At 45.0% G+C, this 24,480-nt stretch overlaps 2 protein-coding genes across 6 annotated transcripts in view; one reads left to right on the forward strand and one right to left on the reverse strand.

Moving 5' to 3' along the window:
• Positions 1 to 100: 100 nt before the first annotated feature.
• Positions 101 to 9,560, reverse strand: SNX11 (sorting nexin 11). Of its 4 annotated transcripts, XM_086687095.1 has the most exons (8): positions 9,443 to 9,512; positions 7,100 to 7,159; positions 6,069 to 6,123; positions 5,545 to 5,631; positions 5,140 to 5,240; positions 3,189 to 3,284; positions 2,749 to 2,961; positions 101 to 1,629 (listed from the first exon to the last, which is right to left on the reverse strand). In XM_086687095.1, the coding sequence occupies exons 3-8, from the start codon at positions 6,108 to 6,110 to the stop codon at positions 1,356 to 1,358; spliced, it is 813 nt and encodes a 270-aa protein (XP_086543221.1). In that variant the 5' UTR covers positions 6,111 to 6,123; positions 7,100 to 7,159; positions 9,443 to 9,512; the 3' UTR covers positions 101 to 1,355. The 4 variants fall into 4 exon arrangements, with proteins under 4 accessions (XP_086543221.1, XP_025773387.1, XP_086543222.1 ...); XM_025917602.2 differs by lacking the exon at positions 7,100 to 7,159 and having other exon boundaries at positions 9,443 to 9,560; XM_086687096.1 differs by lacking the exon at positions 5,545 to 5,631.
• A 423-nt stretch (positions 9,561 to 9,983) lies between these two features.
• CBX1 (chromobox 1) overlaps positions 9,984 to 24,480 on the forward strand; it is a 29,641-nt gene continuing 15,144 nt past the window's right edge. Inside the window, exon 1 of one of the 2 annotated variants that reach the window (XM_086687098.1) lies at positions 9,984 to 10,134. The gene's annotated coding sequence lies outside the window, so the exon portion shown is untranslated. Of the gene's footprint in view, positions 10,135 to 18,273; positions 18,481 to 24,480 lie in introns of those variants that run through there. The other variant, XM_025917603.2, reaches the window with a different exon arrangement.

Here is a 24,480-nt window from a genome sequence, read left to right on the forward strand (position 1 = left end):
TCCACGCTGATAAATTCATGATTTATGAAAGCAACTACTGCCAGCCCTCCCTCCCTCCTCCTCTGCTACAGCTTGTTAGACACGAATGGCAACAACCGTCTTAAATACTTGGAATTTTATTTCAGGCCAAAGCCCCTCAACTCTGAACTAAATGCCATGACAGTCCCACAGCACAGGCTGGTATTAAAGGAGCCCGCAGACAGGGCGGGCTGGCCAGAGGAGGGGGGGGTGGGCGAGAGGAGAACCGCACACCCACACCCACACCTAAGCGCCACGCAATGCACACCGCCAGCGGCACTGGGCTCCTAGCCGCTCGGCTCTCCACGGAGAGGAATTATGGCAGCAGGAGGGCAGAATGCCTCATTGTGTGAAGGCGTGTCGTTCCTCACCTCCATCCCCAGAGCCCTCTCTCCAGGCACAGACAAAGCCCTTGCGCCCCATTGGACTGAACATACGGCCTCCCTGCAACACAGCAACACAGCAGAGGGACACCGTGGTAGCTGAAGCCCCGGGGGCAGGAGGCTATTACTCAGGGAGAAGAGAAGGATTCAAAAAAGAAAGGAGCCCACGCTAACCGTGCAGAAAACACAGTCACATCTCTGCTTTGTAACCGGAAAAGACAGCGACAGCACAGGACCCAGGACAGTCTTTTCTAAAACAAAACCCCGAGCCGTTGCCTTTCCTCGGGCTGTGACCAACCGCTTCTCTTCCGCAGATGGCCATGAGCTCAGGCCCCACGCGGTGAGACTGAGGTCTCAGGATATGCGGGAAACCCCGGCGACAGAGGAGTCACAGCACTGTTCCGTTCCGTGGGATTAGTGAAGGAAGGCAAGCGAGGGGGTGGGAGAACCAACATTCACCCCCTGGTCCACCAAAGGAGGCAGGCAAGAGGCCAGCCTCCCAGAAACAAAGTGCTCCAAGGGCCACAGCAAAAACACAGCCCCCGGGAATACAACTACGCAAGTGTTTCTGTTGGGTCAGTATTCAACAGGACAGCTTAAAATCTGCCACTTGCAGGTCCCCAAAACCAGTCACCTGAGGCAATGCTCTCGGGTCCATTAACGAACATCTAAAGAAACTCAGCTCCCAGGGGAGTAAATATACCACCCCCCGCCCAGTGTTTCCGTGCAAAACCAACAGCCCGCGGGCCTTACGCCTACCTTACAACTGTACAGTGTTTAATCCTGCGGAGGAAGCCTGAGGAGCTATTGCGACCCGCCTCTGTGTAACCAACCTGAGCAGAGGCAACCGTAAGACACTAAGTGGCCCAACCGCCCACACCTACCCTGTGCCCGATCCCACCCCAGCAAGTCCCCTTGCCGCCTCGGAGCAGAACCCAGGGCTCAGACCAGAGCTCATTTCTCCACAACCGTTTCTAACTGCCCAGGGTCCAAAGGCACAGCATGGTCCCCTGCCATGGCCCTCCTCACTGGCTGAGGAGCAGACGTCCCCTCATCGGGTCTTGTAAAATCACAGCATGATGGCGAGGGGGAGGGTGGCAGAGGGGGGCTTTCCAAGGAAGGAGCTTCAGAGTCAACAACGGGAGCCCACACCTCGAAATGGTCCTTTTCTTCCCTGGGAGGTGGTGAGGGAGAGCTCCTCCTGCCCGATCGTGGAAGAAAGCAGCAACTGGGAAAGGACGGGACGGGAAAAAGAAGGGCATGAGCGGAGAAACAAAAATCAACAGATAAGCACAAGTGAACAAACAAACAAACGGTGGGCCGGCCATACAAATGGAGTATTATTTGGCCATAAAAAGGAATTAAACACTGAAACCCCCTACAATACGGATGCACCTTGAAAACGCGGAGTCGAAGAAGCCAAGCACAAAAGACCACACCTCGTATGACTCTGCTTGTGTGAGATGTTCAGAACAGGCAAATCCACAGATGCAGAAAGTAAACTAGTGCTCATCAGGGGTTAGGAGTTTGGGAAAATGGGGAGTCACTGCTAATGGGTCCAAGGTTTCTTTGGGGATGATAAAAATTGGGGTTCTAAAATGGACTATGGTGACTGACGGTTGCACAACTTTGTGAACAAATTAAAACTACATTAACTGTAACATTAAAAGGATGACTTTTAAAATATGTAAATTATAACTCAATAAAGTCACTTTTTTTTATAAGATTTTATTTTTAAGTAATCTCTAAACCCAATGTGAGGCTTGATCTCACAAACTCAAGATCGAGAGTCACGCGCTCCACTGACTGAGCCAGCCAGGTGCCCCAAAATTGTTACTTGAACAGGGCGGGAGTTGGGGGGGGGGTGCCTGGGTGACTCAGTCAGTTGAGTGTCTAAATTCAGCTCAGGTCATGATCTCGAAGCTCAGGAGTTCGAGCCCCACATCGGGCTCGCTACTGTCGGCTCAGAGCCCACTTCGGATCCTCTGTCCTCCCTCTCCCTCTGCCCCTCCCCTGCTCATGCTCTCTCTCTCTCTCAAAAATAAAATAACCTTTTAAAAAATTAATTAATTAATTACATAAAATGGCGGGGAGAGAAATAAAGAACAGAATGAGAAAGTCTTCTTTTCCCCAAGTTTCAATAGGAGAGCCTGCTACCCAGGGACGAGGTAGCCCAGATGCTCAGACCCTAGCGCACAAGATGAGAAAACCATGCACAAGGGGAAGGAGGCCTCTTCTGAAAGGCTACCAATGCCGTGACAGGACCTTCTCTATCCAACGGACACCTCACTGGCCCGGGCTACAGTAGTCCTAGCCCTCGGTGCCTCAGAAATGAGAGCTCCAGTACCTCTTAGGCTGGTCTCCTTTAGCCAGGTGAGAAGAACCCCGCCTCTCCTCCTGGACCCAGCCACAGTTTGACATAGCGTAGTGAAGAATGGCGTCAGAAACCGTCATGGGGCTTCGGCCCTGGACACAGGCTTCGATCTCAGGCACCGAGAGCTGGCTTTGCAGGAAGAGGTGTAACTGGCTGTCTGACAGGAGGACCACACTCTGCAGGACCCTGGGGAAAACACAGGATGTACAACACAGCATCACCCTGAGCAGCTGCCCTCCCCAGCCCCACTTGCTGAAGAGCTTCCGGCTTGAGGGAGCACTGAAGGTATGGGGGTGCGAGAAAGGCATCTACCATAGATGTGCCTGTCTATTCAAAGGGACCATCCTGCCTGGCCCCTTCCCCCTCCCCGCCCACCCGCACGAGGCAGGTGCTAGCCCACCACGCCCACTCACTTTTCCAGGAAGTGCTGCAGACCTTGCCGGCGCTTCTCAATGAACTCATCTGAGCTGCCAAAGAAGGTTGACTTCCCAGGAAGTTCAGGTACAGGGCTGTGGGGTCACATAATGTTGAACACCCAAGATGAGTGTGACATTAAAGACAGTCATTCCACCCCCTGAGCAAGGAAACCCCCTAAAAAGAGGCACAAATCAATACACATAGCTTTTAATAAGGTGGGGAGGGGGGCAAGGCTAATACCGACTGCGGGACATCCATGTGTCAGGCACCATCAGAGAAGTTAAGTAAATTTCCCGATGTCACACAGCTAGTAACCAGCAGAGTTGGTATTTGAATCACATCTATGACTTCAAAACTTCATTGCTGCTATACTACATTGTTTACAAAACCCACTCCCACCATCAGCTTTTAGGTTTTTTTTGTTTGTTTGTTTTTTAAGTGCATTATTTATTGTGAGAGAGGGGCAGAGAGAGAATCCCAAGCAGGCTCTGCACTGGAAGCATGGAGCCCGACACAGGGCTCGAACCCAAGAACCAAGAGATCATGACCTAAGCCAAAACCAAGAGCCACTTAACCAACTGAGCCATCCAGGCACCCCTGTCAGCTCTTATTTTAAAAAGCAAAAAACTTGGGGTGCCAGGGTGGCTCAGTCAGTTAAGTGTCCAACGTCGGCTCAGGTCATGATCTCATGGTTCGTGAGTTTGAGGCCCGCATCAGACTCTCTGCTATCAACACAAGAGCCTGCTTCAGATCCTTGTCCCCCTTCTGTCTCTGCCCTTCTCTCATTCTCTCCCTCTCAAAAATAATAAATTTTTAAAAATAAATTAAATAAATAGATAGATAGATAGATAGATAGATAGATAAATAAGAAGAAGAAACCTGGACACGGAGATGTGGAGCCTGCTGGGTCCCTGCATGTAAATTAAGACCTACCTCCTCCAACCCAAGCAGGTCACATGCTTAGAATTTTCTAAAAGTAGTTGAGTTGTAGCAAGCCATCCACAAATTCTTTAAACCTCCCTAGCTTCTATTATGAACATATTTTTTAAAAAAACAACAGGCCAGGGGCCCCTGGATGGCTTAGTAGGGTAAGCATCCAACTTCGGCTCAGGTCAAGATCTCACAGCTCATGAGTTCGAGTTCCGCATCCGGCTCTGTGCTGACAGCTCGGAGCCTGGAGCCTGCTTCGGATTCTGTGTCTCCCTCTCTCTCTGCCCTGTCCCCAACTCATATGCACGTGTGCATGTGTACACTCTTGCTCTCTCTAAAATAAATAGACTTAAAAAAAAAAAAAAAAAAACAGGCCAGGCAATAGGATGCAGGATCCATCAGAGGAAATCCCAACTGGCAATGAGGACCTGACCCATGACAGCGGCTTCATCAGTCCCACATGTTAACTAACCGGCTCGGGCACCCATAGGCCACCTGTCCCCAGAGCATTCTGTTCTAAACTGTCTCCAGTTTTAGGACTTATTTGGGATGGTATAAGTGAGGAGTGAACAATACTACTTTCCCTAAGTCTCTCAATCTGTTATGTCTCTCAGAAAATTTCTCTGCACAAAAAAGAAAAAAAAAATTAAGATTCTTTACAGGTCAAATGGACAGGAACACCACTGGTCACGTTAAGTCCAGGTGCTAACAGGTTTCTGATAACCAGTGACACGCACACATAAAATGCTAGCAGTACACTTGTTTAGCCCTGGATGAATATGCATATTAAAAAAGAAAACTATTTTTGATATTTGTATGACTTTGTTAGGTTAAAATACTAGAAATAAGAACTCTGTCTTTACTTTTTCCACTGACTTGAAAACATAATTTAAGAACACATTTCTCAATTTCCTAAGTGCCTGACACGTTGCCAGGTTTGTTTGTTTTTTATTGTAAACTCTGATTCTCACATAAGCACCAGTCTCAGATCCAAGAAAGAAGCAGAAGCAAACTCACACTAAACCAGCATTTCTCTGTAGCTGCTTTCTCAGCCACACGAACTCACGGTAGCGGCGACGCACACAGGACGTCTTGGCGGTAAAGGCCTTGCTGTTGGTCTACAGGAGGAAGTACGTGAAAAAGAAAAAAAACAGGTAGAAAAAGACCAAATTTACATGAACTCCCCATGGTCCCTCTGACGGAGGATCCAAGCCATCAGGCCTGATCAAGGGCTCTGACCAGAGCAAGGTGCCACCAGGCAGCTAGAAAGCAACTCTCACCCATTATCTCAAGTTCATGCCCCTCCTCCCTCCTTTTCTTCTGTCTCCGGACAGTCAAAATACCCACAAAAAGGTTCTGCCTCAGCACTAGCCCTCAGTGCTAGAGAGTGTTGATCCCAATGCAAAAGTGTGATGCACTTACGTGGAGAAATATCTTATAATCCACATAAGAATTCCAGGAGCCCTCATTCTGCACGCGGGGGTCCTGAACACGCACAGTGATCACCTCCTGGAGGTAAGAAAGGCTCCTTCAGCTTCAGCTCAGCCACACAGTAAGGCAACTTTGACAACACAGGTGGCCAGATTTTTCCAATCAGCACCAACTTTCATTCATTTATTCATTCAATTCAACAAGGATTTATTGACCACCGGCTATGTGTCAGACTCGGCTCTAAGGCACTGGGGGCAGAACGTGAACAAGAGACAAAAATCCTTGCCCTCGTGAATGTGACATTCAACCATATTCCAACGAATGGAAAAGGTCAAAATGGAGTCTCATTTCCCTGCATGGCTTTACTATGGATTTCCTTCTCCTGCCTTTATTTTGAGCTCATCAGCACCCCCGAGGTATTACTGTCAGTACAATACCACGGAGCAATGATTTGCATCTTTTCCCAAATCCCACCAAACTTTTACCCACCTGTTTCCTGGAGACCACACGCTTACCTCCTGCTCTTGGTTTTCCAACATCCTACAGCAAAAGCCCATTGGAAGAAAACATCTGATAAGGGACAGAAGACAGGGCAACAATCACGGTTAGTATGCCTCTGTTCTTATCACTCTTCACCAAGGCAAAACACTGAAAATTCTTAATTGAACCCCTGGGAAAACCCAGGCAACTTTTTTCGTTCTCGTGTAAAACTTAAGAGGAAGCAAAAAATCCCCCCCCCCGTCCCCCCACTGTAGCTCAGTGCCAAGCTAAAAACCCAGATGATTTGACTCCCTGTGCAGACCACTGCCAGAACCCTTAACTAGGCCACCTCCAGCCAAAGCAGGTTTGGGTCTGTGCACCTCCAGCAGCCAGAACAGGCAAGTTCAGCTGTAAAACCTCTGCTTGAGGATTGCAGGTGACAGTAGTGTCTCACCGGCACACACTACACACCCTAGCAAGTGAGCCTAACACTGCCCCCTCCTGGCGGTTTAGAGGCAACCACGCCCCACAAACACCAAGGCTTTTAAAAGTCTCTCTTTGTCTTGCTAACCCTACAGTCGCCTACCCAGAGGTAAATCATAGAGCTGGACAGCTCCGGGAGCACCTGAGTGGGTTGCCCAGTGGCAACCTTCCTTTATCTAATCTGTTCTCCGGAACCCAAGCCAATGGCTCCCAATCATTTCCTCTCTCGACATGCTATCCGGTTTGTACCTCTGCCCAAGCACCCCACAGCTGCACACAGGTCGGCTCGGGATGTTTTCCGCTCTTTTGTAAAGATTCATTAAAGCCTAAGCCCCTGATTTCCCCCAGTGTGGCAGTTTACATGTGCAGCGACATCGCCCACTCCGACAAGGGGACCATGAAGCCTACAGCACAGGGTTACTCGAGTCCAAAGGGGCCCATGATGTCACCTTCTGTTAAAATACAGCACTAATCTTGTTACTCCTAGAACCACTCCAACAGCATCCACCCTGGCTGCCGCCTCCACCCCCTTCTCCTCTCTTAAGAGCAGAACAATAAGGTTTAATTTCCCTTTCCAATTTACCTTGAAATGAAAACTGACTTCAGCCAATATGTACTGCCAACAAATGACCCAGGCTGGCTCCTGGGAAAACAAGACTATCTCTAAGCTCTCCCTCTCCTCCCCACCCCCCATGCCCATTCACACACCCACTCATTTTTACAGTCCTACAATTAATTTGAAACACATTCTCTTATTAGTTCTGCCTTACCATTAGAAGAGTGTGTAATGAGTTTCTTTGTATTTTATGTTTTGCTAACACAAGGCTAACGTTTCAAGAGAAGGGGAGCTCATTTACACCACGCAATTAGCAGAGCAAACAACTTCCCCAATTCTTTCCAGAATACCAGAAGGTCTCTCCACCCTAGCCACTGCACACAGAGACAAAACTGCGTGGTATGTGACAGGATTGGGCTACACTGTTGAGCAAACCAGAGTTTTTGTGACTGTAATACCCTCTTCGTATTCTGGCCGACAATCTGATTTTTCCATCTGATGAAATCACTGTCACAAAGGGGTCCTGAACTGAAAGGAAATTCCAATTCCGTAACACCCAAAGTATAACATCTCCGATACAAGCAGTCATATGCCTGTGACCGAAAAGAACAGACCGACTAGCTGTGAACAGTTAACCACCTCAGATTTTAAAAAAAAATAATAAAATTTTCTCTTCTCTTTTCAGCCATTTGGTAAACTGTCAGCACAGAAGCAGAGGGTTCAACATTCTGAAGTGTCTTTTTCACAAAAGTAACGATGGGAAAGATGAGGACAAGGAAATCAATCATTCATACACTCAGTGGGGCTCAACACATCTCCTGTGCCTTGAAAGGTTTGCCAAATTCAGGACCATAATTTAGTAATGAAATGGTCATCGTTCTGAGGCTCAAGTAGAATTTGTATAGGGCCCTCCACCACCTCCAAGTGCAAGTCCCTCTCCTTTCCTTTGGGGCTAAAACCACTTAGAAACAAATAGCTATAAACTCACTTAAAAAAAAAAAAAATCCCAGCACCCCCCAATAGGCTGTATACTTAAATCTAACTTTAAAGGGCACCAACAAAGTTTCAATTGTAACTTGCCCTTAAAAACGCTAGACACTGGAACAAATACAAAAACCCAGACTCCAAATAATAATTTCTAGTAACTACTATTCTCCATCAGCTTCCTCCGCATAGATGCCACTCCTCACAAGGAAATGCTCAGTTCTGCCTGTGAAGGGGAAGGAGGAAGTTCTTTAACTTTGGCTCGTGATCTGGGAGATGGATCCAGGTCATCTAAATAAGGGTAAGTCAGCGATCCTCTCAGCTACAGCTACGTATGCATCCCACTCCGCACTAACTGCATTTCCTGGGTCCTTTCAATCACATCCAAAGCTTCCTTTTCTTTCTCCATCTGTACCAGCACCAATATCTCCGGGAAGAATCCAGTTGTTTGCTTTATACAAAGCAGATTCCTTGTAAAGCTCTCCAGTGTCCTAACAATTCAAGGTAGTAATTCAAGGCTTTCCCATTTTCACCCCCATTTAAACTACTTCAAAAGGAGGTTAAAAACAAATTAAAAACACCGTAATCAAGTAGGTTAAGCATCTGACTCCTGATTTCAGTTCAGGTCATGCTCTCACAATTCCCGAGATCCAGCCAAGCGTCAGGCTCTGCGCTGATAGCCCGGACCCCGCTTAAGATTCTCTCTCTCTCTCCCACTCTCTCTCAAAATAAATGAAAAAACATTTATTTTACATCAGGTGATAAAAGTATATTGAGCCACTAATACTCCTATCCCTTCTTACTCATTCTTGAGCCCTTGGTGCCAGATGGCAACTCAAAAAGCTCTCCTGCCTAAACACCCACACGTGGTAGAGAATGCTCCCTTTTCTGACCAAGTTCTGTGTATTCCCAACCAAGCAGCTCCACTCCATCCTTCTGTCCATTTGTAATTTGCCACTCCTTACACATGGAAGGTAAATCACAAAGGCGACCACACTCTAGCAAGAACCGCCTCCATCCCCGTAAAATACTTGTCACTACTCCTACCCCTAGCCGTTTGGGTAATTGTCCCCAAACTCTTTAACTCTGACCACTCCCTCTCCATTCTTAACGAACTAGGAGCAATGGGCCCCATGACCCTTCTTCTCCTTTGGCGATTCTGCTTGGGGAGTGGAAAGGAAAGATGCTTTCTACTTTGAAAACAAATGGAAAAGCCGGGATTCCTTCCTTGGATCCGGAGCAAGCACCCGCCTTCATCCCGGGACGTGAGACAGCCTCTTCCCTAAAACGTCAAGCGAGAACCCCACCCCCAAGCGCCAGCCTGGACGCTCAAGCCTCACTGGAGAGCAGCGATCTGTCCCCGCGGTCCCGCCCACGATCCCTCACCTGAGAGCAGCACCCACTCCCCACAGCGACACCGCCAGCGCCGCACCATAGAGCCAGCCTCGGCTTCTCCTTCCGGGTAAGTGGCCGGTGCCCCGGTGCACGACGGGAGAAGGCTCCCGGCCACGCCAATCGCGGGTGCCCAGGACGCCCCGCCCCTGCAGGCCCGAGCTCTTAGTGGAGATTCCCGCTCCGGAGGCGGCGCGCTCGCTCCGCCCAGTCCCCGGCCGGAGTCCCGGCCCCCTGAGACTCACTCGGGACACTGGAGAGTGGACGCGGGTGAGGAGCGGTGAGTGGGCTCTGACGGCCAGTCCAGAGCCGTGTCCCGCTCGTCGTCGTCAGGCCCAGCCAATCAGCGGCCAGGGGGCGTCATTAAAGGTCCGAAAGAGGGTCCCCGGACCGGGAGGTGTGAGGAGGTTGTCGCCTTCATTTCTGTCGGGCCGAGGGCCATCTGGAGTGTGGGAGGGTCGGGGAAGAAAACGCCCACATTCCTGGAATGTCTCAAAGTCCCGAGAGCTTCCCCATTTGAACCACTGGGTTGCAGTTCCCCCGCGGAGTTATCAAGGGCGGGCGAACCCACTGACCAACTCACGTTGGTAAAACCAGGGATTGTCAGAGCGAAAACCGAACTGAGATGGCCCAGCAAACACCCGTTTGACTCGCGGAAACAAGCCCAAAGAAGAATCGCGCAGCTGGTTAGTAAAAAAGAAAATACGTTGGATATCATGATTTTTTTATGTTGTTGAAACGTCTATTAACAACCTGTTTAAAGGTAATTTTTGCAAAGATAATAATGTCAAGGGAAAAGGGTCACAAAATACAAGCTCTGGCTTCAGACAGCCTTGGTGCAATACCCAGCACTGCACTGGACTGTGGGGGCTTAACCTGATCCTAAATCTTTTTAAGTCTTAGTCTCCTCATCTGTAGAATGGAGGTTATGCACAAACCTCAGAAAAGCTTTTCTCAAACATTTAGTCTCAGGATCCCTTTACATTTTTTTTTTTTTTTTAGTAAAGTGTACGCCCAACGTGGGGTTCCAATTCACGACCCCAAGATCAAGAGTGCCACGTCCTGAGGACTGAACCAGCCAGGCACCCCAACATTCTTCAAAATTGGTTAAGAGTGTTTATGTGGGATATTCACTGGATTAGAAATTAAAATTGAGAAATTTAAGAACATGTATTAATTCACCTAAAATAATAATAAACCAATACATGTTAATATGTTTTATGAAATATAACTACACTTCCCCCAAAAAATTAGTAGAGTGTCATTGCATTACAATTTTGCAAATCTCTTTAACGTCTGGCATAATAGAAGACAGCTGGATTCCCATATTTCCTCCCCATTTTCTCTGATTTGCTGTTATTTTGGTCTAGGAAATGAAGAAACTCCAGTCTCTCACAGATACATAGTTAGAAAAGGAAGGAGTATTTTTAGCCTTCTCCAATAACTGTGGATACTAGCAAAACTCAACAAACGGTAATTTCTTAAAGATTAATTGCAATGGGGAATCTGAAACCACTTAGAAAATATTGGTTTACTGAATTATGCAGATCTTCCAAATATTGATGCATTTCACTACTCAACACTAAAAAAAATCACATGCATTATAATCATTGATCTCATCACAAAAATCTTGGAAAGCTGTCAAGCTCACTTTGGTGGATACCAAACACCTTTTCCAAAATTACAATTTTTTCTTGAAAGCTCAAATTTTATCATTGACAAAAGTACTTTAAGTCACTTTTCTTTCATGTGCCAGGCTCATTCCATTCAAATATGCAAGTCTGAATAACTATAGTTTCCCTGTCATTCTTTCAAGCAAAACTTGTGTTCTAATTTTTTTTTAGTGTGTATTTATTTATTTTTGAGAGAGAGAGACAGAGCACAAGCAGGGGAGGAGCAGAGAGAGAGGGAGACACAGAATTGGAACCGGCTCCTAGCTGTCAGGACAGCCCAACGCGGGACTCAAACTCAAACCCATGTGATCATGACCTGAACCGAAACCTGACGCTCAACCGACTGAGCCACCCAGGTGCCCCACAAAACTTGTGTTCTAAAGTCCATGTCCGTACCGTCCTGAACACTCCCAATCTTGGAAACTAGCAGAGTAAGCCCTGGTTAGTACTTAGATGGGAAAAAATGGTGTTCTATGGGGGGGGGGAAAAGCTCGTTCAGTTCACACATCTCAATCACACAACCATATACTTCAGTAAGTGGCAGAAGGGTTTTTATGTAAAACTCCCATTTCATTACACAGAACATTTAAAAGATACATACTCCAGAAGAGAGATTTCACAAAATTAATTATTTGTACTGTTTCATAGTTTAAGTGAAAGTGTTTTTTCTTTTTTTAAGATTTTTAAGTAAACCGTATGCCTAACAGGGGGCTCAAATTTATAACCCTGGGATCAAGAGTCCCATGCTCTACTGAATGAGCCAGAGTAAACCAGCCAGGCACCCTGAAAGTGGCTTTTTTTTTTAATTTTTGAAAATGGCTTTTTAATTATTTTATTGCATAGGTGTGGCAGAAGAGAATACCATGAGTCTAGCACCTTGATTCACACTAAGGTGCCAGCCATCTCACCTGCTGTTGTCTTTGCACCATTAGTGAAAATGTAAACACAGTGAAAAAGCAAATCATGTCTTCATATTATCATGAAAATAGTTCTGACCTTGCAGACTCCCTGTAATTCTCTTAGGCACTCCCAGAGTCTGTGGATTACACTTGGAGAACCGCAGAGTATATCTGCAGAATGTATCCATTCATTCATCAAATATTTATTAAGCCCTTTCTATGGGTCTGGACACTGCTGTAGGCATTATGAATAAAGCAGTGAGCCAAACAGGAAAACACCCTGACCTTATATTATAAGTAATATAAGGGCTTAGCATCATTGCCTCATATGTTACTCAATAAATGTCTTTATTTTTTTCATTTTATTTTTTAAAGTTTATTTATTTATTTTTAATTTTTTTTAATGTTTATTTATTTTTGAGACAGAGCATGAATGGGGGAGGGTCAGAGAGAGGGAGACACAGAATCCAAAACAGGCTCCAGGCTCCAGGCTCCAGGCTCCGAGCTGTCAGCACAGAGCCCGACGCAGGGCTCGAACTCACAGACCGTGAGATCATGACCTGAGCCGAAGTCGGCCGCCTAACTGACTGAGCCACCCAGGCGCCCCAAAGTTTATTTATTTTAAGAGAGAGAGAAAGTGCATGTGTCTCGTGAGTAGGGGAGGGGCAGAGACAGAGAGAGAGAGAATCCCAAGCAAGCTCCACACGCTGTCAGCACTGAGTCCAACTCCCAACTCGGGGCTCGAACCCACAAACTGTGAAATTATGACCTGAGCCCAAACCAAGGTCGAATGCTTAACCGACTGAGCCACCCAGGTGCCCCTCAATAAATGTTTTTAAGTAAATTTATTAGTGGGCACCTGGGTGGCTCAGTCGCTGAAATGTCCAACTTCAGCTCAGGTCATGATCTCACGGTCTGTCTGTTTGAACCCCGCATCGGGCTTTGTGCTGACAGCTCAGAGCCTGAAGCCTGCTTGGGGTTCTGTGTCTCCCTCTCTCTCTCTGCCCTTCCCCTGCTTGCGTGCTCTCTCTCTCAAAAATAAACATTAAAAAAAAATTTAATAAATAAATGAATATTAAACAATAATTTATTAAACAATTTGAATGTAATAAGGTTTCATAGTGCCATATCTTATGTTTTATTGACCTTATTTTTTCAACTGTAATTTCTAACACTTGATAATGGGGCCAATCTCTATTATACCTAAAATGCTAGTACTTCTTCAGGCAGTTAGCACTTTGCATGAGAAAATCAATCAATGTCAAGGCTACAGGTGCAAGATTTGAGAAGTATAGGTTTTAACTAGAGTCCAGTAACTACCAGGAAGTCACGTGAGAATCACACTGACCAGGGGAGGTAAGAAAGACAGATAGCTCTCAAGTATATTTGCCTTTTAAAAGAGAGTGCTTGTTAGCCCCAAATGACTAAATCCTTAACAATAGAATTTCAAGTAGTAGTTAAAATGAAACAAAGACTCTCACACCCATTAGGAGATGACTACTATCAAAGAAACAGTAAAAGACAAGTAATGTGGGGATGTGGACAAATTGGAGCCTTTGTGCACTGTTGGAGGGAATGTGAAGTAGTACAGGCGCTGTGGAAAAGTTTGGCAGTTCCTCAAAAAATTAAAACCATATGATCCAGGAATTCCACTTCTGGAATTGAAGAAGGGTTAAACAAGCCAAAAACGGATCCAAAATGGAGTCACTTGTGCTAAGCGCGTGTCAACAAACCAAGACTTAAAATCTAACCTAATTTCTGTTTCAGCCCCTCCCAGGAATGTACTCTTAACTAGTGAGGTAACCTTGTGGGCACCAGTGAGGCAATCTGCCTGAAAGACCCTTCCGTCTCCCAAAGAAAGATAGGTAATCTAATTTTTCCTCATCCCTGCCAACCTTCTGTCTATAAAAGCTTTCCATTTGGGGTCACCTGGCTGGCTCAGTCAGTAGAACATATGACTCTTGATCTCAGGATTGTGAGTTGGAGCCCCGTGTTGGGCGTAGAGATTTAAAAAAAACAAGGCTTCTAGCAGCGCCTGGATGGCTCAGTCTGTTAAGCGTCCAATTTTGGCTCGAGTCATGATCTCACAGTTTGTGAGTTCGAGTCCCACATCAGGCTCTGTGCTGACAGCTCAGAACCTGGAGCCTGCTTCAGATTCTATCTTCCTCTCTCTCTGCCCCTCCCCCGCTCGTACTCTTTCTCTCTGTGTCTCTCAAAAATGAATAAAAACATTTTAAAAAAATTTTTAAAGCCTTCTATTTTGTATGCTCAGCCCCTTTCTACTTGCTAGATGGGATGCTGCCTGATTCATAATCATTGAATAAAGCCAATTTAATGTTTAAATTTTCTTAGTTGAATTTTGTCTTTTAACACCCAGAAGAATTAAAAGCAGGGTCTCACAAAGATATTTGTAGGCCATATTCTGAGCAGCATTATTTTTTTAATGTTTTTTTTTAATGTTTATTTGTTACTTTGAGAGAGAGAGAGACAGTGTGAGCAGGGGAGGGGCAGAGAGAGGGAGACACAGAATCCGAAGCACGTCCAGGCTCTGAGCTGTCAGCACAGAGCTGGATTTGGGGCTCAAACTCCCAGACCACAAGATCATGATCTGAGCTGAGGTCTGAGTTGAAGTCAGACACTTAACCGACTGAGCCACCCAGGCGCCCCAGAGCAGCATTATTTATAAGAGCTAAAACGCAGAAGTAACCCAAAGGGCCAATAATGGATGAATAGATAAACAGAATGTGATATATACATACAAAGGGATATTCTTCAGCCTCAAAAAAAAGGGGGGGTTCTGACACACGCTGCAACATTTGAACCTTGAGAACATTACACTAAAGGAAATAAGCCAGTCACAAAAAGACAAATACTGTGCGATTCCCCTTATATGAGATTCTTAGAGTAGTCCAAATCTTAGAAAGTAGAATAATGGCTGCCAGAGGTTAGGAAGAGGAGGAATGGTGAGTTTTTGTTTAATGGGTATAGAGTTTCAGTCTTTAAGATGAAAAGAGTTCTGGAGATGGATGATGATGATGGTTGCACTGCATTATGAATGCATTTAATACCACTGAATTGTACACTTAAAAATGGTTAAGATGGGGGGGTGGTGTTCCTGGTTGACTCAGAACGCTGAGCGTTGGACTTTTGATTTTGGGTCAGGTCATGATCCCAGGGCTGTGGTGCTCGAGCCCTGCCTCCAGCTCTGTGCTGAGTGTGAAGCTTCTTTCTCTCTGCCCACATCCGTCTCCCCCACTAGCACTGTCTCTAAAATAAAGTTTTTTAATGGTTAAGATGGTAAATTTTATGTTGTGTATATTTTACCATCATTTTAAAAATTGGGGGAAAATGAAATAAAGAATTTCAGACAGTGGGGAAGAAAATATTTCAAAAGTTCTGTACTGGGGCACCTGGGTGGCTCAGTCAGTTAAGCGTCCGACTTCAGGTCAGGTCATGATCTCACAGTCCATGAGTTCGAGCCCCGCGTCTGGTTCTGTGCTGACAGCTCAGAGCTTGGAGCCTACTTTGGATTCTGTGACTCCTCTCTCTGCCCCTCTGCCTCTCACGCTCTATCTCTCTCTCAAAAATAAATAAACATTTAAAAACACATTAAAAAAAAAAGTTCTGTACTTCCCCCACTCCTTAAATCACATGAGAAGCAACTATGTGCTGTACCTAAAATAGCTACTGTTTATTAGTGCCAGTATATACAGGCATTCCCTTTATGCATTACAGTCCATCCCACAGAAATGCTGCAAGGTAGGTCTTAGGTAATGTTTCCATGTTTCAGATTTCTCTGTTGGCTGAGGCTCAGAGAAGTTAAGGAGCTTGTTCAAAGTTACGCAGCAGGCAAAAAGTAGAGACAGAACTAAATCCAGTTCAGCCTGATTCCAAGTCCTTGTTCTTTTTTGCAGCATCAGACTTCCTCTCTTCCCCACATTCCTTGAGATTTTAGGAACTTCATGTGAGAGACACATTTCCTGTGGGCATGAGCAATGTGACTTCAAATGTTGTCTTGAGCAAGATTACTATGACTGAGTTGCTGTTACCCTTAGAAGGAAAAGAAACTCTGAGGGTCTGAATAACTTAAAATGCCACCATTCTTATGGGAAGAGAAAAGAACTAAACCCATTTGATCCTAAAAGATTTTCAAAAAAGATACTGTTACGGAGAAACATTAGGCTTGAGAGTTTGACATTCATCCCTGGCAGAATTCCAGAATAGATCATTAACAAGAGAGCTCTGAGTTGATTGCAGATTCACATAAACCAGTGGTGCTCTGCTACCTAAAAAGAAAAGGTACCTTTGACTCCCTTAATTCAAGAATGGTGTAGAACAGCTGTGCAGTGATGACTCCCCCTATTTTGAAATACCCATATAAAGAGCCAGGATTTAATAACAGACTAGATATGGTAGACCCAAAACTATTTTCCTATGATGTACGGTTTAAGAAAATGGTGATATTTAGCCTGGAAAAGTAAGACCTTGGGGCGGGGGGGAGACATAAAGGCTGAATTTCAATATTAGAAGGAATATGAAAGAGGAATTACGTTTACCGAACATAACTGTGTACAGCCACACACCCAGAACTAGGAGGAGTAGGTGGTATTTCCATGGGAAAGCCGAATTCAGCTCAATATGAGGAATTCGGGATGGCAGCATTTCACATAGACAGAATTATAGTTTGGGAGTTAGACATGACATCAAATTGCAATCCCACCACTTTCTTGATGAATGCCATTAGTCAGATTCTACAACTTTTCCGTAAAATGGAAATAGTACTTCCCACTTCCCAGCGTTGCTTAGGATTAAATAACATTAATCAAGACCTTAAGAGAATTCCTAGTGCTGGGGTAAGCACTCAATAATATGTAGCTTATATTATTAGAATTAATTTTTTCATCATTAAAGTTATTACACACAGAACAGGACACTTTAGGAGGAAGTAAGTAGCTGAATTTTTGCCTCTTCATAGACACCCAACCCAAGGTCTCAGGAAGAATTGCCCTCTTCCCTGTGCTCCCACAGCGGTCTTAGCAAAAGTATTATGATATTCTTGAGCTGGGTTTCTTACATGACAATTCTCCACAGCCCTGCACAGTGCCTGGCTCAGCAAAACTGTTATATACACACAGGCTCCCGCATTCTGAAGTGGAGTACAATAGACTGGTTGCCTTTCCTCTTTACCTCTGATTAGGAGGATATGTGAATATTCAGAGTAAAGAAGGAAAAAAAAAATCATCTTCTGGTAGTTCTATTCCTGATTTGATAGGGAAAAGAAGCACAAAAGAGTTAACAAACAAACAAATAAAAAAGCACAACCAACCAAAACCCCACAAATCTGATGTGAAGAGATGAAGGAAGGAAAGCTTGATCACCTGCCCTTTCTGTCAGGTAGGACATTTCATTAATTCACTTAATCATTTATTCAACAAATATTGCTTGACAACTGTATGCCAGGGACTGTACTGGGCATTGAGTATAGGGTGGTGAACAACACAAGGCGGCAAGGTTTCTGCCCTTACAGGAGGTTAGAAAACAGAAGACAGACATTAATGACAATAAAGTGGGGTAAACGTTATGGGAGACTGAATTTCCATATGAACAGAGTTGGGGACAGCGAGATAGTTGAAGTCAGAACTAAACAGTTTGTCTCGAAGAAGAATAAGCGTGGTTTTTTGCCTTTCTCGGTGTCTTGGGAGGTGGCTGGGTGAGGAGTGCTCACGGAGATAAGGGGGTTCTGCACTAGAGCTCTGGCTTGGTGCAGTCAACGAAAAATTTCGAGAAGTTCTGGAGGCCCTGATGAGGAAACTACCTGGGGGACCTAACCTAGTCTAAAGAATCAGGCAAGACTTTGAAGGGGAAGTAATTTATAAACACTGAGAAGTAGGAGCCTTACAGAGATTTGGGGCAGAAATTGAGGATTACAGAGATTATTGGCGATTTAAGGTCTGGTGAGAAACCTCTTTAGATTCAAAAATGTCAAGGATTCACGTGAACTGTCCAGAAGTGGTTGATTTTTCGTACCAAGCATCATGGGGCTCGCTCGTAAAACCATACGTTCTAATTCCCTAGGTCGCAACGTTCTAAACTAGAGCTTCTCCGGCGCTTGTTAAAAAACTAAAACTCCCCGAACCCCGCGCACACTCCGCGGGGCGGTGTAGCACGCGCGCAGTACTTTGGAACTTGTAGTCTGGGATGGACTCCAAGTCCCATAGTACTGTGCGGAGGGTCGTCGCGCCTGCGCAGTGTGGGCGGCGGGTAGCGCCGAGTGCGAGGCTCTTTTGTTCGTCCGAGGGGAGGGCCGTTGGCCGGGGCCTGCGGTACGCCGCTTCAGTGAGGGGCTCGACTGAGGCCACCGGCTTGTTGCTTTTCTGGGCGCCACTCCCCCGGCCGGCCCGACGCGACGCGCCATTAGCGCGGCACCGATTCCTCTCGGGCTCTTTGGCGCTGCTCTGAGGTGAAGAGCCCGCTAAAGGAGGGGAAGCGGGGAGCTGGGGGGAGGTGCGCGGCAGCGGCGGCGGTGGCGGCGGCGGTAGCGGTAGCCCTGGGTGAGGGGCCGCGCTTGCGGCCGAGGTCGGGAGCTAGGAACGCGCCGGGTCCCGAGCCCTTCCCGCGCGAAGCTCTCCGCCGGGTGCGGGGGTCGGGCGCCGGGCGCCGAGCGCGAGAAGGATGGAGAGGGCGGGGCGGGCGGCGTATCCTGAGCTGGAGATAGAAGCGATTCGGGGTGGGCCGAGCACTGGCGGGTCTCTCCTCAGGGCCTGGGTAGACCAACAAGACAATACTACGTGGTTGGGTGCGCGGCTGCTGGATTGGGCTGGGGAGGAAACACTTGAGTAAATTGGGAAGGGGACAAGCTGGGCAACCTTGATGCTTGGACATGAGTGGAGAGGGTTGACGGCTGCGAGACCTTCGGTTTCGAACGCATTCTGAGAATATCGGGTCTGGCTGGGGCAGTCAGAGGCATTTCGCTCGCCGGGCTAAGGAGAAGTAACTTCGAGGAAATTGGAGAGGGGGCTGGGCAGCCCAAGGTGTGCTTCTTGGGGAGATCATCTGCTGGATAACCTGGAGTGGGGGCTAGGAGAGGGAAGGGCGGTGAGGTGCCTGGCTTGGATCTGGAAGGGGAGGAGCTGTTAGGGTAAATAGGGCGGAGGCCCCGGGAGTATTTCAGTTAGGTGTGAAAGGGGCTGCCTTGCTTCCCGATGGGTCCTCCTCGCGCGGTGGGGAGGCTGTTAAAAAGAATGTGTGCAGAAGGGATGAAAACAAGATTTCTCCTCTTTTCTAGGCTTTCAGCTATCTTTACTCTTTGATTCCTTTCAGGGAGTTAATATACCAAGTGTAGCGCTTCTGCTTTGATTTCTCGATTAGTCCCGTAAGTTTTTATCTGGGATCGTTACTGGTCGCAAAGGGCAGTGAAATCATAGAAATGTGTAGATGAGTTCACATGTAAGGAATTAAGTTAGTGAGAGAGAGTGTGAAATGATGTGGGAAGTGGGGAGACAAAGAGGAAAAGTTTGTGAGATCGTGAGATTTGTTTCATAGGCTCTTGTGATTTTTTAGCCAGCCTTTCTTTGTTGTTGGAAATTTTGAATACAAAATGAGCAGTACTTCAGAGCTTCAAATGAAGATTTTTCATGGACGGCTTTATTTGCGGACTTGTATTGGTTTAACTCAATTGAGGTGGAGTTTACAAAAGGTCAGTTGTACTGGAAACTCTGGTCAGGGGTAAGATAGCCTCCTCAGTTGTATTAAGAATCATGCTACCAGTTTAGAATAACTCTGAAAAGGTCCAGTGTTTTGGAATAGAAGCATGAATACATTTGGAAAATTAGTACCTGTGTTCCTCCCTAGGTGCTTGCAGACATTTATATTGTAAGTAGTATTGTTAAAGGGCAACTTGTTGGAACTGGTAGCACCTTACTAAAGCTTTAGGGCAGGTTCAGGGTCTTCATTTCCGATTTTCCTTTTGGTGCCATTTTTCTTCATTGGCTGCTGTAGCCTGAATTGTTTTTCATTAAAGATGTAAATAGTGTGTAGCCTGGTGCTTCTAGCTTCTTGATTGAAAGGGACCAAGTAAGAATACCTTAGACTTCTGCATTTTTGACTGGAAGATACTGGTAATTGTCTAACCAAACCTCTAAAAAGAAGCTACCGTTATATAAGAGCACTTGGGCTGATTCATTTGGAAGAGCATGTGACTTTTGATCTTAGGGTCGTGAGTTTGAACCCCGCACTGGGTGTAGAGATTACTTAAAAACAAGTAAATAAGCTTAAAAAAATAAAAAGAAACTATTATATCTTGTGCCCATTTTAGGGACCAGGAAAGTGTTTCTTTTTCACTTCATACCGTTTAAAAAGAATTGATTCACTTTTGTCATTCTCTAGTAGTTTATCCATCAGAATCTCACCTTTTTTATATACTATCTCTGGTAGTATAACGGATTTTGCATTAGGCCTGATAGATTTTCACTTCATAGGTTATTTCTCTGAAGAGTTTTTGGAACAAAATGCTAATGGCTAGTATGTGGGCTCACATAGAATGGGGCTACGCTTCTTGTTCACCTAAATGTAGGTAGTTTAGATTGTTCAGTATATGGCTTTGAGATCCTTTCTTAGAATTCCATGTGTTAGCAGAATGAATTAATGTGCATTTATATAATTAGTTTTCCTGTCTTTGATCAATAACATTGGGCAGAGTATAACTGTTGTCCTTGGCATGTTTGTCTTAACAGTTAATTTTTTTTTTTAAGTTTTATTTATTTTGAGAGAGAGAATCCCAAACAGGCTCTGCATTAGCATAGAGCCCGACTTGGGGCTTGAACTCATGAACCGTGAGATCATGACCTGAACCAAAATGGAGAGTCGGATACTTAACCAACTAAGCCACCCAGGCGCCCCTGTCTTATTAGTTTTTATATACTCAGCTTGGTGTGCAGATTGTGCAAGTGACCATTTTAAATACCTTAGGTGAGGACCTGGAGAGGCCCCAGGTTCTGGATTTTAACAGCAAGCTATATAATTTGAATATTTTGTTTTAGAAGTATCTTGAAAAATCTTTTGGGGTCTTTGCATAAATTTAAATAAATAGTATTTCCAGGGGCACCTGGATGGCTCATTCGGTTAAGCCTCCAACTCTTGGTTTCAACTCAGGTCATGATCTCACAATTGGTGAGTTTGAGCCCCACATCGGGCTCTGCACTGATAGTGCAGCTTGGCATTCTGCTTGGATTCTCTCTCTGCCCCTCCCCCACTCAAGCTCGCTCTCTCTCTCTAAACAAACAAACAAACAAACAAACAAACAAACTTAAAAACAATTGTATTTCCAGATAGTGATGTCTACTGAAAAAGTGAATAGCCTCTCCCAAAATTGGAAAAGTTACTCAAATATGGGCAAAATTCAGATCATGTTAGTATTTGAATTGAATAATTTGTGTTAAATCTTTACTGCTTTCAGCTTTTATGGTTTTTTGTAAAGTTTATTTACTTAGAGAGAGAGAGAGAAAGAAACCGTGTGCACACGAGCAGGGGAGCAGAAAAGAGAATCCCAAGCAGGCTCCAGACTGCCAGCATGGACATCAATTCAGGGCTCATTCCCGGAAACCACGAGATCATGACGTGAGCCGAAATCAAGAGTTGGACACTCAACTGACTGAGCCACCCAGGCGCCCACTTTTACGATTTGCTGACCAAGGGGGGGTAACCTAATTTGTCTGTGAAATTGTGCCTTTCTCTTTAATAGTAGCTAACACATTGAGAGCCTAACAGAACTGTGGTATTTGAGAGGTTAGTGTCAATGATCTGGTTTTGTTTTGTTATCTGTGAATGCTTTGGTCTCTGCTTTTAGTTCCAACTTAGCTGGGACTCCTGCGTGGCTCAGTCGGTTGAACAGAGCCTGCTTGGGATTCTCTCTCTCTGTCCCTCCCCCCTCCAAAATAAATAAATAAACTTTAAAAAAAATTTCCAACTTAGCTGTAATTCTGGTCCAGCTTTCTAATTTTATTTCATCTTAAACTGAAAGACTTGCCAGTTATCACTGTGTCCTACTAATATTTGCATATCCCTGTGGCCTCTTAACCCAAAGCTATATCTGTAGTTTCATCCCCATCAGCATCCTGAAAGGGGATAGCCAACTTTCTGATAGAGCTCAGATAAAATTTTAATTTGATTAGCACACCAGTATTCTAGTCCTAGATCCTGGAATTCAAGGGCAGCTATTCCTTTAAAAATGAAACTCCTGCTACTGGGTTTGTGGCACAAGTTGTTTTCTGCTCAGTAAAGTTTTCCATCTGGAAAGCATTTACCTCCCAAACAGTCATAGCTAACAAACAGACTAACAGCAGTTTAGAAACATGAGTCAGGAGGACTACAAATTGAGTATATACTACACATGCCTTCACCTGCCTTTTAATGACTGGTATGTAGTTGCTAATGCTCAGCAAAGGTGTACTTCTTTCTTGTTTTCCATTTTGGGGTTGCAGATCAGATTTTACTGATTATTCCCTAAAATGCTGACAGCTTTAGACTTCTCTTCCCTGATTTTTGGCATCTGAGACATATATCCTTCCTGCCCATACAGGGTTCAACATGTTACACAGGGCCCAGACCTATCTTTGATTGAGTGTCTGAATAAAAACAGAAAGAGAGGTGCCTGTGTGGCTCAGTTGAGCATCCGACTCTTGATTGTGGCTCAGGTCATGAGCCCAGTGTTGTGGGATGCTCAGCATGGAGCCTGCTTAGGATTTTCTCTCTCTCTCCCTCTCTCCTCCCATCCTGTCCTCCCCTTGTCACGGCTCTGTCTAAACTTTTTTAAATATTACAAAAAATAGAAACAATGGAAACTGAGAAAAAAGAAACAGTGATTGGCTAGGTTGAGTAGGCTTCATGGAAGTAGGGTTGTTTAAGCCCTATCTTTAAGGATGGGTAGGATTTTGACTGCTGGTGTTGGGCAGGAGCACTTAATAATGAGCAAAGCCTTTGTGGAGACGGTGTGCAGTTTATAGTTTTGACAGGAGTGTAGGTTTTGTGAGGGAGTAGAAGGACGGAATGGTTGGAATGAAAGGGTGTTAGGTGTTGCGCTGAGGAGTTTGGTCTTTGTTTTAAGGAGAAGGGGCCTTGTAGAAAATGTTTTAGTGGTTACCTTTACTCTTTAGTCTACTCTGCCCAAACTGGTTTACACACCATCTACCTCAGACATACCTCATTGCTTTTGTTCACCACCGTTCCTTAAGCCAAATTGCCCTCCTCAATCCACCTTTTCAAATACTCTTGGAGCTTGGCTTCAATCCCAACTTTTTAAACTCTTTCCTGATCACCCTAGCCATTCATTCTTCCAAGCCTCTGGTGCTTTTGTGGCTACTTATTTTTGCTTAATTTTCTTTTGCTAATTATTATATACTCTTACATTTCTCTTGTTGAAATGAAGTTCAACTTGCATTGTTTTCTTGTATTTATATTTCAGGCCTGGCTCTGGGGACTTTGGGAAATTTTCTTTGCTTCATAAGCCTCAGTTTTCTCATTTGTGAAGTGGGTTTAATAGAGTTGATGTGAGGATTGAATGCCTTTATATGCATTGTTTTAAGTATTCAGTAAATTTTAGCTGTTATTATGTTGTTATTACTCACCACTAAGGGATTCTCAAAAACCTGTGATTCTTGTGTGTCTGCATATCCCACTGGCCTGAACAAATAGCTCCATTTGCCTGGGTCTGAGAGGGTTCCTGCAATGTGGACCTCTCAGTGCTTTCGCCAGTGAGTTGGTTACCCTATATTCCACTCTGGCTTTTAGTAAATTGTTATTGGTTTTATTTTATTTAATTTTATTTATTTTTTAATAGATAGTGTTAAATGCTGGGAGAGTTGTAGTTAGAAACTTTTATAGCTATTAATGCCTAGGTCTTAAACCTAAGCTAGAAGCAAAAGAGGCAATAGGAGAATAATGGAAAAAGGGGCTAGATGAGAGAAGGAGTGATGTGAGGAGTGATATGCACAGTAGTTACCTCATCCTTACTGGCCATTTCCTCAGCCTCTCTTTCTAACTGGCCACATTTCTGTTCCTCAGATAAAGCAACCTCTTCTCACTTTAGGACTTGGAACCAACTATTCCCTACACATGGTGTGTTTTTCTGATTTTTGCTGAGTTGTCTCCTTTATAGTAATTATCACAACATCTTCTTGCTTATTGTCCGTGCCCTCCTCTGCCTGCACATGCATGTATTCACACACCCCCCACTCATGCTCACTCATGGCACTCATCCACATTAGAAAATAAATTCTAAATGTTTGAACAAATATCTGGGCATCGTGGCCCAGTCAGTATAACACATAAAATTAACTATCACAAGTATATGTATACGTATATGTGTGTGTGCGTGTGTATGTGTGTATATACATATACATATATATATACACACACATACACACACGCACACACACATTCTAAGAGACCAACGATTTTTGTCTTT

This window comes from Puma concolor, chromosome E1 (genome assembly GCF_028749965.1).
Source record: "Puma concolor isolate L17-30 chromosome E1, mPumCon1.1.hap2, whole genome shotgun sequence".
Taxonomy (NCBI): domain Eukaryota; kingdom Metazoa; phylum Chordata; class Mammalia; order Carnivora; family Felidae; genus Puma; species Puma concolor.